The sequence below is a fragment of the Miniopterus schreibersii genome (genome assembly GCF_964146895.1).
Source record: "Miniopterus schreibersii genome assembly, chromosome: 1".
NCBI lineage: Eukaryota > Metazoa > Chordata > Mammalia > Chiroptera > Miniopteridae > Miniopterus > Miniopterus schreibersii.
Window position 1 is genome coordinate 163,386,451 of NC_138101.1, and position 14,168 is coordinate 163,400,618.

Genomic DNA, 14,168 nt, shown 5'->3' on the forward strand with positions numbered 1-14,168 from the left:
ATAAATAGTCTTGCATGTGTGAACAATCTTACTTCATTCTCCTAAGGCCTGAAGTATAAGGTACAGGAAAATGATACTTAGGAAAAAGACAGGGAGGCTCTTCTAAGATCCTAAGGCATTTTAAAAAACACAGTAACAAATTGTGGGCATATTAAGCAGTGGACTATGTAGGAGACTTGAAAAGTCATCTGATACAACCTCTCCATTGACTGGTGAGACTGAGTCCTGGAGAGTGAAGTGTGTTCAAGGACACGTTACATTTTAAGAGGCCGATGATTAGGTTCCACAGACATTTTAATCCAAAGTAAGAAAGATTTTCAACTGCATTTTGAAAGGATTTCATTCAGAAGGATTACAAAAGGGATCCAGAAGGCTTTGGTGGCTTATATTAAATTAAACCATTTCTTATGAATTCTGATTACTAAAAATGTGGCTCTGTTTTAAAGATAGAAGTCCCTAAAACTTCAACCCACTGTTCAGTCACTATGATTTGCTTATTGTAATTTTTAAATCACATGAAAGTTTGACATTGTTTTTATGAATAACCGAATGTTTGCGGGGGAAGTCTTACCCAAATACTTGTTCCTTTGTATCAGAAAGTCAATCTAAATGACTTTTTTAATCTCCTGAACATTTTTTCTACCCAGGCTATTCCTATCCTTAGAAATTATCTTTACCCAAATAAAACCTATACACATTACACGATCCAGCTCAATTGGCCATGCTCATGCCATGGTGGTAATGGCAGTGGTGATTATTGGAAGGAGGCTAACATTTACTGAGCATTCCCACGTGACAAGAACTGAATCAGGCACATCACATGGAGTCATTTAATCTTCACACAACCCCATGAGGTATACTTATTATTATGGCTGTCATTTTGAGGATGAGGAAACTAAAGGCGAAGTAACTTTAACCAGCCCAGGACCTGAGTTGGCAAGTAATGCGAGTCAAGATTTAATGAGGATACCAGCGTCTAGTTTCTGGTATTAGCTGGTTTGGTTATTTGGACCAACTCTTCTGCTGGAAATGCTAGTTAAAATAATTTTTTAAGCCATCTCAAATGTACTGAAGAGCTAAAAAGATGATGGGGAACTCTGAGGACAATTTTCAGATGGAATCCCGCAAGAGGAGAAAGCAGAATGTCAGAGCAGAAAAAGGAAAAGGGAGAAAGTTGTGGCCATAGACTTCTGATACAGGAATTTCTGTTCTGTTAGGCTACTCAGAAAATTAAGAAAGTATGCACAAATACTTTAGGTTAGAATGTAATCAAAATATGTATCAAACTATGGGGATTTTTTTTTTTTAAGTTGACAAGATCCCTGTGTGGGTGGCAGGGCACACTGGTTAAAAAAGTTAGACTGCTCTCACTCAATCTGTCTTTCAGTTCACTAATTCTCTCTTCTGCTATGTCTAATGTGCTACCTAACAGTAAGTTTTAAATTTTAATCTAATTGTTTTGTTTGGAGCTTTCTCAAATCTACGATGTCACTTTTAATTTGTGATCTGAAGTCTGTGTAGCTATTTCTGCTGCCTGCTGCTCCTGCTGTTTCTTCTTCATGTTGCTTTCTTCCCTTGTGTGCCTGTTCTTTGACTAATTGCTAGGGTTTGCTCTTGGAAAAAAAATACTGAAGAGGTTCTCAGAGGCCTAAGACAGGTGTGCCCACCTCAAACCAAGTTCTAAGCATGAAGCTTCTTTTCCAACTCAGGCCACACATACAAATACCCAGGGTGCAAATTCGTGCCAGTCAGTCTATGGTATTGTACCTTGGTATCTTCCTGCTTTTGGCAAGTAAACCCTAGGGTATTGTGTTGTAGAGACAATTCTGGAAGGAATTAACTAAATATGGGTCATGGATAAATGCCAAGTCACAGAGGGTAGCTGGAAGGAGTGGAGTATGCCTACCAGCTTGGAGCCACTGCCCTTTAAGATCCTCTATAAACTCTGCTTTTAACCTCACTACCATTCCTTACTGTTATTAGTAAGAACGAACCAGGATTTTTTCACCCCTGCACTTAAACTTCAGTACAAAGGCAGTTCAGATGAGAGTTGTGTTTTTCCTATTACTTAGCTATCCACAGTGGTGACAGCTGTCATGTCAGAACATAACCCAGCTTTGGCTTTTTAACTACAAAATGTCCATCACAGCTCTTTTATCAGTAGTGTGGTACCTGGCGGTTGGGTTTGTTTTGCTTTAAAGGGGAGAGGACAGAGCAGGCCACCTTGGCTTCAAGTATGAGAACAGCTTTGAATTTTCCAGCCTCAGGCCATCAAGTCCTGGCTTCATAAATCCAGAACATATTAGGGCTTATCTTGTGCCTGTGTCAGTTTTAGGAACCTTGGTGCATTGCCCAGTTCCTATCCACTCTACGAATTCTCTAGGATAGACCCGAAGAGCTGATTGTGCTGATCATTCATACTTAACGGTAATCTTGTTTTGTTAGCTTATTGTAAGAATAATGTCTCCAATGAGAAGTTGTCAGAATCTTATCCTTAAAGAGTTCTCTTATTTGCCACCTGATATCTGTGACCATTATCACTTTTTCTATTTTTTCTTTTTTTTTTTCAACCCTCACCTGAGGATATGTTTTTATTGATTTGAGAGAGAGGAAGGGAGAGAAAGAGAAAGAGAAAGAGAAAGAGAAAGAGAAAGAGAAAGAGAGAGAGAGAAACATCAATGGGAGAGAGAAACATCCATCAGTTGCCTCCCACATGCACACTGACCAGGGATTGAACCTGCAGCCTAGGTATGTGCCCTGACAGGGAATCAGACCCACAACCTTTTGGTGCACAGACGACACTCCAACCAACTGAACCACACCAGCCAGGTCCTAGATTTTCTTTTTTAATATAATTTTTCTATGCTTTATTTTCAGCCAGCAGTTTGCATTTGTTTGGCAGTTCAGTGGGCAAATATTATGAATGTATTTAATATTATTTTTGGTCCTGCCAAAATATTTTGTATGTGGGTTTCACTTTTATTTGCTTTGTCGGTACTCTGCATGAAGTACTATATGTTGATAACTGTCTACTAGTGGAACGAAGGAAGGAGAGGAAGAAGAAACAGGAGGAAGGCAGTATTTGGTTATTTCTTTAACAATTCTATAGGATTTTAGGATTTTCCTGTTTTGCTACAACTTCTTGATGGCCATGAATGGCAATATGTGGGGAAGTTATGTTAGCAGAACCCTCCAGGGAGCGTAATAATTAGTTCATGCCTAAAACCAAATGTGCCGTGAGCATGTATCGCATGCCTTCGGTCAGAACACGTTGGTTGCGCACCAGCTGTGTGCCAGGCGTGATACTAGATATGAGGTGAATACGACACTCTCTTTGCCTCTTAAGAGAAACAGACTAGCAAATGGATGGTTACAACACAGTGCAACAGATTAGTATTAAAGTTATAAACAACTGTTTAATGAAGTACAGAGGCAGGAATTTGTAATCCTCCCTGAGGAGCAGAGGAAGTTTTCACCAAAAAAAGGTGGCCCTTGAATAGAGCCTGTAAGAGAAACATTTACTAAGCAGAGAAGAGGAAGGTAGGTCATTGCCTCTGCAGGGAACATGAAAATATTTAGTGACTGCAGCTGAGTGTACCAAAGAATCACCCAGAGAAATTATTTTGTGAAATGAAGATCCCCAGAGCCACCCCAGAGATTCAGATTCGGAAGGTTCATTTGTAATAAGCACCTCGGGCAGTTCTGTGATGGCTGGTCTGAAGACTGCATTCTGAGAGATACCGACTAGATCAGGCTAGTGTGTGGCTTTTCTGACTCCTAGTTCTGGGGGCTGTTTGACACACTGGAAAGAACATCCCTGGGTTTGAATTCTGGCTGTATTCCTGAACAATACACTTAATGCTAATCCATAGCTCTAGACCTTGGCAAGTCACTTAATCTTACTAAGCCTTAGTTTTCACTTCTGTAAAATAAGGGCAATATTTCTATCTTTACAAATTGTTATGAAGTATAGAGTATGCAAAGTGTTTAGCTCAGTGTCTGGCACATACTAGGTGGTCATTAAATGATAGCTATTACTATCCTTATATAGTGGCTGCAAACTAAACTACTCTGTGCCCCACTTTTCTCACCTGTTAAATGAGGATGATAATAGTACCAATCCAATATGGGTATTTATGAATCTGAAATAAGGCATGTATGAGAAGCACTTAAAACACTGCCTGGCACATGGAAATTCTTTAATAAATGCACAATGATACTGTTGATGTTGATGATGATGATGATGAAGATAGTGGTATTACTCCTGTAACTAGCTGGCCAGTTCCATATGAATACATCCTAGTACCTATTGAACTAGCAAGAATTGGATAGTGGGCTCATTCATGTATGAACAGGAAACTTGAGAAATGATGGTGTGGGGGATTAGAACATAAAAGAAAAAGTATTAGGGGATTGGAATGACCATGTCTATTAGCAGCTGGGAGAAATGGTCACATGATACTTGGCCCTTGGGAAGAATTATTCTTGGTAGGAAGGGGGTTTTACAAATTAAAGAAATAAATAAAGGAAGGGAAATAAGACAATCCATCTTACTACCTCAGGGCAGGGCTTTATGTAATTTTATGGAAACTGGTCCCCGGAGAAGGCAGTGAGTGCATTGAGGTAGCCTGGTAGGTGAGAGTGGGAAGGCAGTTACAAAGTTCTGGGTCCCTGCTAAGCCAATTCCTCAAGACGTAGGACTGTGCCAACACATCTCAGAGCACTGGCCCACGTCATCCTGGTGTATCTCCTGCTGGTGAGTGGTGGGTGCCCACTTCCTCCAAATTCAGTGGGCCAGGCTGACCCTGACTGCAGTTACTCTTAAGAACTTGTAGGGATCTCTTGAAGGATGACTGGTGGCTGCCTGAAACTGCAGGGATGGTACAGAGAATGTGATGCTGTCTTGGGGGCTAAGATACATGGGTGTGATCCTAGCCCTGCCCTCCTTAGCTCTGGAACCTTCAGCAACCATTCCTCCTCTGTGAGACTTACTCATTTGTTCCTCTGTTCATTCAAAAGACCTCTGAAGTACCTGACTGAATGCCAAATCCTGGACACACACAGAGACCAGGCAGGCAGCACCCACTTCAGTATGAACTCATTCTTTTGAAGTAGAGTCTGTGCATGCACTGGCTTTCTAAACCAGGTATTTGCTACACATCTTGAATGGAGGACCTATAGTCCCAGGTGGACCTTTCAAACTGTTCCTTCGTTCATATCAACAGAAACCCTGATACATAGAATAAAATGTTGAATAGGTGAATCTGGGCAAAGGAAATTTGAGTGATCTTTGTACTCATCTTAAGCGTTCAACTTTCCTGAAGTTTGAAAGTACTTCCAAACAAAAAGATCAAAAATTTTAAATGAAAGAATTTCTAGTGGTCCTGACCCATCTCTCAAAATGCAAATAATTGATAACATATAATGTGCAATTTGTCACTCCACGACTAAGCCCACTAGATTTGGAGGGAGAGGACCTGGGTTCAAGTCTCAGTTTATTTCGCACGCACCTTAGGACTTTGTTTTGTTTGTTTGTTTTTTAACTCATAAACAGATTAACCTTTTTTTTTAATTTATCTTTATTGTTGAAAGTATTACAGATGTCCCCTTTTTCCCCCCATTGACCCCTTCCACCCTGCATCCACCCTACCCCCAGGCCTTCCCCATACCAATGTCTGTGTCCATGGGTTATGCATATAAACATATAGGTTCTTTGATTAATCTCTCCCCACAGATCCCTCAGTCTGTTCCATGCTTCTATGTCTCTGGATCTATTTTAAGCAGCCCAAGTGCCCATCAGTAGAGGAGTGGATAAAAAAGCTGTGGTACATTTACACCATTGAATAGTATGCAACTGTGAAAAAGAAGGATCTCTTACCCTTTAGGACAGCATGGAGGGAACTGGAGAGTATTATGTGAAGCAAAATAATCCAGTCAGAGAAAGAGAAGTACCACATGATCTCACTCATATGTGGAATGCAACTTAGGACTTTACCTAAATGGTTTCACTCATCTGGATCTGCATTTTCTTCACCTGTAAAATAGAGATGAAGTTTTCCTCACAGGGACTATTTTGTGAGGATTCAATGAGATTGTAATTATATATAATCTATATAATTTCCATATGTTATCTACATAATACACACATGCATATAAAAATTGCTTTTTTCTTCATAAAGTGCTATGCAAAAGTTGCTCCCTCCCTGCCTTAGCTGAGCTGGTGTTAGTGTATATGATTCCTGGAGTAGCTTACATCAGCTCACAAGCTCCCTTCTGTTTTCTTACAGCCTGAAAGAATTTCAGGGGAGCAGTATGGAATCCATTCTGATGTCTGGAGCTTAGGAATCTCATTCATGGAGGTATGTTGTTTCTTATAAATAGATGTTTCTTATAAATAGATGTATCTGTAGTAATATATTCTATCTGGAAGAATGAAGATTTTGAAAATAAAAATCTCCAGTGTGTTATGTATACGTCTGTGTACACAGCATTTAAAGTCATTATTTTGATAGCTTTGCATGGCTTGTGAACCAACTATTCTAAAGTGCTGTTTTTCAGAGATCACCTATATAAAAGTTAACCTAGAATGCTTAAAAATACAGCTTCCCAAACTCCATCCAAGACCAATTAAGTCCATATCTCTAAGAGTGTGCATGATTAACATATTCCCTGGGTGATCCTTCTACACGCAAATCTGGAGAACCTGCGTTCTAAAAGAGAGAGTTCAGGAAAATCCTGTGTGATGGTAGCCTGCGTAGAATGCACGTATAACTTCCAAAGGTGATTACTTTAAAGAGCACAGCCCGACTCATTTGGATGTACAAGTTCTATAAGTTTGTTTAGAAAGAAAAAAGCCACCTGTTCCAATGTAGTCATATCACATATTGGGGGACTGGGTATAATGTGGTCTGGGGGAGGATAAGGGGTATGTATTTAACACATTTAATGTGTTTTCTCTTTATAGCTATATTTAGAATGGACTTTATCTTAGTGGGCTACCTGTAGCCCCACTAGAACTCTGTGCTAAGGTTTTTCTACCATGACACTTGACCTATAAGGAAATGCATAGGATTTATATTAGAACATCTAGATACTCTTGTTTCAAAAATTGTTTCTCACATACACGGATTCAGATAAAGGAGGGCTTTTCTTAAAGTATAAAGGACTCCTTAAGTAAGATCATGGATAGAGTTGCATTCATGCTTTTATCACCTTTTTTTGGTGAAGTAATTTTTCTGTGATTTTTGTAATGCATGAATGCAACTCAATTTCTAAGGAAGTATCTTCAGACTCAATTCACCTGCACTATGGAAAGAAAGCAAAAATGGAGTATTCAGTGTTTATTAAACCGTATTCTTCTGCTTCTTCATAAAAGGTAATCTAATTGGAAATTCACTGTGTGTGCATCAGCTTATTGGTTAGCCATAATGGTGGACAGGCGCTCAAAACTGCATCTCCCAACAGAATCCTGAAGGGATTGTTAAATTCGCCTGTTTCAGGAGAGAAACTAGTGCTTTTGATTTGTGGGGCTCAGGCCTTGCTGTTATATAATTTCTCTTTAAGTTATTGTCATTGAGTGTATTCAATAAATGACCAGATAGCATGTAGAACATTTGTGAATTGTGTGGTGTAGAGATAAGAATCCTAGATTGAGTATGAAAGACCTAGATTGCAGTTCTAGCTTTGCTACTGGTTTTCTAGGTGGCTTGTGCGAGCCTCACTTTGGACCTCAGCTTCTTCATCTATAATGATCTCTAAGCCCCTTTCCAAACTAACATTTGATGACTCTGAACAGTCTGCTGTTGTCTCTCTTTAACTTGCTGCAACAACTCTAGGGTTGTATGACTTAGTGGTTGTGTACCCTAACATGGCATAATTTGCAAAGGCACAACAATGCTGTGAGAGAGCATAACTAATAGCTTTTAGATATAGAGCATTCATAAATATTGCCCATTCATTCCTTCCACATTTATTGTTTCATTCACATATTGAGGTCCTGCTATGCCTGCTAATAGGCAATAGGGATGTAGTGGTGAAAGGACACTCCAGTCTCGACTCTCATGGGGTTACATTTGGTGAGGGGTGAGGTGCAAGGAGAAAGAAAACAGAATGATAACTAAATATATAATTTTTCAGTGGTGATAAGTCCTGTTTTTTTTATGCCAAATTTATTCAGGGTACATGGTAATGAAAAATATGTGATAGTTAAAGGGAGTGGGAGGTTTTGAGTCCATATATGAGTAATTGCGGACAGTCCACTGATGAAGAGAGCTCCAAGGTTCTTTAGGGGCAGATGAGATGAGAGCATGACCTGAAGAATTTGGGAAGTTAATCCAAAAGAAGCACTTGAAGGTCAAGATTCTGCTTTCACCACAGTACACTTGGAATAGACATGATAAATCTTGTTTAAAATCACTACAGATAGAAGTGTGAATCTCAACAGCATTTTAAAATTCTGAGTGACAGATTGTGTTCAGAAACATAGTTAACCTCTTCTAAGAATCTTCGCTTCTCTTCTGTTTATCCTCACTTTTCAAAACAAGGTTTCCTTTCTGTGTTCGGGCTCTGAAGAATAGAAACTCATTCATTCAATAATTATTATTTTAGCACTAATCGTGTGCAAGGCCTTGGAGAGTGGGGCATGCAAAGCTGACAGAAGCCTGCCTCTGATAGAGAAGACAGCCACCTAACACCCAGAGCAGTGTGACGAGGTCCTCGGGAACATGTTTATGAGGGACCCTGAGTCACAGAGGGTGGGCGGTGAGGCGGTTCTCAAAGGAGTTGACAGCCGAGCTGGGTTGGTCTTGGAGTGAGTCTGACACTGGCTTATAAAGAGGGGAGAACTGGAGGAGGCCCTGCCCACCCCAGTGCACTCTGAGGTGGATCTCTAAGCCCTTAGGCAGAGCTCACTTGTCAAAACAGGCAGGTGTCAGGTAGGCTGTTCCACTCCTCTGTATAGATACCTTCTTCCAAGGGCTTTGAGTCAGTCAGTTCATTCCTCCTGGGGTAGGGGTAAAGAAACAAACGGGATAAAAACACAGGAGACTGAGCAAAGGAATTTCCCTGAAATTAAACAAGAACCAGAGAGAGGCAAAATGGGAACTAGTTTTCTCCCTCCACCTACCAACCCCAGCCCCAACCCCCGCAATTCCATAAGCTCTTGACCCATCCCTGAGGTTTGGTGATGCAGGAATCAGAAGGTTTTAAACTCCTGACATAACGAGGTTCACCCCTGCTCGCCTGCCTCATCCTGCCCCTTCCCTTGTTAATGTGCTGTCACTGTCCCCATGGGGAGTCATAACAAGGCCTCTCGCCACACTCTTTCATAAAAGATGATGCTACATGCTGCCAAAATGTGCCATTTAAAAAGCCATAGACAGGTACATTGGTGCCTTAAGCAAAGAATCTTTAATATCAGACTATCTTTTATCTCGGGACCGAACTGCCCCTGTGTCCTCAGCTCAGTATCCCCTGTGTTCGAGGGATACAGTGGGTCTCTTCCAGAATCTTGTCAGCTGTATGCAGTATACGAAGTTGGCAGAAGTAATATAAAGACAGAAATTACCCTTAAGAAGGGAAAAATGGGATGATTCAGCTTGACTAGAGCATGGCAGTTTTACTAGCTGGTATGAATTTGGGCCCTTTCTGTGTTTTTGGCTTATGGTTTTCAACTCATCTTTAAATGTGTTGTAGTTCTCCTTGGGTGGATTAGTTATGGAACCAAACAAAGGTCATTGCCGTAAATGGGGTTTGGTGGTCTCACTTGGTACCGGGGTAAAGAACGCGGGTGGATTTGCACCTGTTCCTTGAACCTTTGTGACAGGAATTGGTGAGGAAAATGCAAAAGAAAGAAGCAGCAAGACCCACTAGAAAGGGTTCAAGATTCCTGAACTAGGACAAACTGGGAGGATTAATCCTACCCCCAGAATAGTTCTTCGACTCACCTAGAAAGCTCAGATGATTCAGTTGACTGGGTCTGTTCCCCCTGCTGGTTGCTATTCAAGATTTCAGAGCTAAACTTTAAAATGAAAATGAGTTTGGTACATGCTGAGGACTTTGTTTTACCAGGTTTGATGATTTTATTTAATCCTTAAGGGTTGGGAGTACCTAAAACATTTTAGGGCACAATTTTTTAATTTCACGGGCAGCTCATTGCTTCTCTCTCCTCATGGAGAGAGTCCCACTGTTGTTGTTCACTAATTAGTTTCTCTATGTATATTTTCATGTCATTTGAGTCACAACACAAATCTGTAGGCGGGAGAAAAACAGTCATATCTGCAAAAGCTGGATTTTTAATTGGCCCTTCTTAGATCAAAAAAATAAGTCAACATACACCCTTCTCTAGCCTTGCACCTGCAGCACCCGGGACGACGCATATACATTTACAGAGGCGCCCGGCCAGTCCTGTAATGTCCTCGTTCTCACTGAGTGTGCCCTGCCAGTCCACGCTCTGCTTTGTCGTTCTCTCTGGTGGGTTATTATAAGTCCTGTAAGACTGGTGGTGAATATCTCCTGGCAGGCTTTTCTGCAGGAGTCACACTGAAACCCCCTCTTTAGCACATGCATTTTGCTCTTTTCACTTGGGTCCTCGCTCTTTTTTCCTTTGTTTGCCTCCTCTCTCTGCTGGTCTCTGGAGTCCAAGAAATAGAACAATCCGGCTCGAAGTGCTTGGTTAATTGGAGTGTCATCTAGTCCTCTGAGACCCCTCTTCAGCATGATCACTGTTTCATTGAAGTGGTTTGAATGATGTGTTAAATGATGAAAGCAAGGTCCCTGGCTTAGCAAAATGTCTCTAGATAGGCGAAGACATACAGCGCCACACAAGGTCACTGTCATCAAAGCAGCGCCATCTTCTTAAGATTTCTGTGGTTTAGTTGTTTTAACAAAGAGTTTTTCTTGCGAGTTTTAGAATTTCCTTTACCAAGTTAAAAATAAACCCATGGAACGACTACTGTGCTGTTCACTCTACATGGAATATCATTTTTCTTCATCTCAAGATTTATTTTATTTTTTTTAATATATCTTTATTGATTTCAGAGAGAGGAAAGGAGAGGGAGAGACAGAGATAGGAACATTAATGATGAGAGAGTCATTGATTGAGCCCGCAACCCGGGCATGTGCCCTGACCGGGAATCGAACCCCGATCGCCTGGATCCCAGGTCGATGCTCAACCGCTGAGCCATGCCCGGCCGGGCCATCTCAAGATTTAAATACCCATTCTTCGTGAGTCCAACTCTGATCTCTGCAGCTGAAAGTAATGTCTTCTGACTTTCATCTACGTCTTTATTGTGGCATGGATTTTCCACTTTGTATCATAATTTCCTCATAGTTCCTTACGATAAGACTCAGATGGATTCTCTCAAAATTTCCTGTACTCTCTAGCACAATTCCACAGCCCTAGTGGGTATATAAGAATTCTTTGAGGTGCAGTTTTTTTCATACTTCATAATGGTTTTAAAGCAGTTTCTGAAAATAAAGATCAGAGTTTAAAGTTTGGAGCTTTTAACATGAGTGCTCGTAAATGTTTGCTGAGTAGATCACAAGTGTTTTGCATGTAAGAAGGGCTTTCTGTCTGCCATAGTGTCAGACCTAGAGTCAAACACCACCTCGCCAGCATAAACTATAGATCCTTAGGTAAGTCATTTCATCTCTCCGGGCCTGTTTCATCATCTTCAGGTGGAAGCTCTACTTCAGAGCTGCTGGACAAAGATCACAATGAGAATATTAAGCCATTATCCCCCTCTTTAAAAGGCATTGCCTTTTGAAGTGTTTATATTTGGTTCAAAAAGGCTGTTAATTTGGTGAAAGCATGGAATGCATGCTTTAGCTTCCATCCTCACCTCAAACTCCAATAAAAATAACCATAAAGGAATTTTTAAAGGCATAATATCATAAAGACAATGCAAAAGGCAAAAGAGGCAAGAGCAACCAAATTTTGGATGTGGGGAAGCAGATGGACAACAGTAAACAAGTGAGCAGAGTAGAGAACGCGAAGTCCTAAGCCAGCAGTAAAGAAAGTAAGAGGCCCCCTGATGTACTGTAGAACACCCGGAAGGCTCAGGAATTGGTGGTGCCAGGTATCTGGACCTAGGAGGGATGAGGGACCAAAGAGAAGAGAATTATTTTAAATCTGCTTGAAAAGCAGTTACTCTGTTTGACCCACAGACTCTTCCCTAATTCATCATCATCATGGCAGACAGTTGCCCCTCCCCACCCTAACACAATACTGGGTAGAGGGGTTTTTTTGGAGAGAATAAATAAGTGATACCTGGCACCGTGTAGAAGACTGCCCCCATTACTGAGTATGGACACACTGAGTGAAAGTTTGGGTTTTAAATGTTGAGACCTCCCAGCCTTCTTAGCATACTCTGTTCCTGGGACACTGGCAGCCAAGAATACCTTTCAGGCAGGAGATTGGAAAAGACTTTCTGTAGGGAAATCTGACCAAGAAGTCTTAAAGATCCAGACATTGGGAGTTCCCCAAGGAAACAGCCCAGCTCGATCATGTTACCTCAGTCTGCAGGCTCCACCTGTGAGCACAGTGTTTCCAGTCAGATTTCTAGTGCCTTACTCTTAGCGGGGTATTTGAGGACGACCTTTAAGGTGAGAACAGAGATCTATATAACTAAAAGAAAGAAAAGAACTTGGGGGGCCTTGGGGAGACAAATTCACATGAATTACTAGAATATTCTCCAAGAAGTAAGAGAAAATATTGTATCCAGGGAATGAGAACAGGCTGCAAAGGAACTTTCAGAACAACACAGAGAGAAACGAAAATGAGGGACCTAGGTCAGGAAGTCTCACATAGGAAAAACAGAAATTTCAGGAAGAGAGAAGAGAGAAAGCAGAGGAGAGAAAATCACCAAAGAAAATATTTTCATTTTAATTTTATAACGTGAGAAATAGTTATATGTCATTTGAGATTGCCCTCCTCTTAGTATTCCTACAGCAAAAACAAAACTTAACTTTTTTTCTAAATGACTTATATCAATACTTAGGCCCAGAGAAAGGTTTTTTTGGGGGGAATAGTAAGTTTTTTAATTGTTTGTAGATATCTATAATAGACTTTTTCCCAAGGAAAATTTAGCATAAAAAGTACAAATAGTTGGCTATAACTACCTTGTCTTATGGACATGTTAAAAGCTGTAAACACGTCTCAATTTTTTTTAATTTTGCCATCACAATTATTGTTTAATGGATGCCAGATAAGACCCATTAGATACCAAAAAAATGAAGTGTGATCTTCTGCATTAACAAACACATAAAGCTATGCAAAATGAAAATAAAGTATTAACAAAGTGGCATGGATCACCCAGCCCAGCATCCTTGACAGAAGCTTCTGGAGAAATTTGATGAAGAGTATGTAATGTTTTCCTGTGATACCATATCCAGATTCAAGGGCTATCATCCTAATTCTTGAACTGTTTAAATGCTCAGACTTTGGACTAACCAGTATGTTGGTGCCACCACTTACAATCAGTGTGATCTTGGTCAAGTCATTTTGCCACTCCAAGTGTCAGCTTCTTATCTATAAAATGAAGATAACATTAGAATTAATTTATTCCTCAAATACTTATTGAGCACTTTTTTTTACAGACCTTTAATCATATGCATCTCAGATTTTATATAGACTTTTTTAATTTATTTTTATTGTTGAAAGTATTACAGATATCCCCTTTTTTCCCCATTGACCCCTTCTACCCCATACCCACCCCCAGCCCTTCACCACACCATTGTCTGTGTCCATGGGTTATTCATATTTTATGTGCCAAACACTTTACGGAGTGCTGGGGATACAGTAGTAACTAAAATAGGCATGGTCCCCTTTTTTGTTGAACCTACAATGTAACGAGAGAGGCAGTGATAAACAATAACAGTAAACCCTTATTGTTTAAAGTGGGCACCTTCATTGTTCTCGGCTCTTTTATAAACACTTTCATTTAAGATTAACAACCCCATAAGGTTACTTTGAGAAGTAAGCTTCTCTTTGAAATAATATCATCTGTGTAGTGGGTGTTTACCAGGTGACAAGAATTATGGATCGTTATCTAGACTTGGTTCCTGCCTCTAAATACATATAGGAAAGAACCCATTCCCCCCTCCCTACAATAAACACCAGAGACACAGCTGTCTCAAGTGGTCTTCAGCTGCGCCTTTGTTTGCCTCAC

At 40.5% G+C, this 14,168-nt stretch overlaps 1 protein-coding gene across 3 annotated transcripts in view; it reads left to right on the forward strand.

Annotated features, from left to right (window-relative positions):
- MAP2K5 (mitogen-activated protein kinase kinase 5) overlaps positions 1–14,168 on the forward strand; it is a 238,893-nt gene that overhangs the window by 135,182 nt on the left and 89,543 nt on the right. For all 3 annotated transcript variants that reach the window (XM_081134329.1, XM_081134330.1, XM_081134331.1), the window contains exon 16: positions 6,288–6,359. In XM_081134329.1, the coding sequence (XP_080990455.1) occupies positions 6,288–6,359 (72 nt within the window). The remainder of the gene's footprint in view (positions 1–6,287; positions 6,360–14,168) is intronic.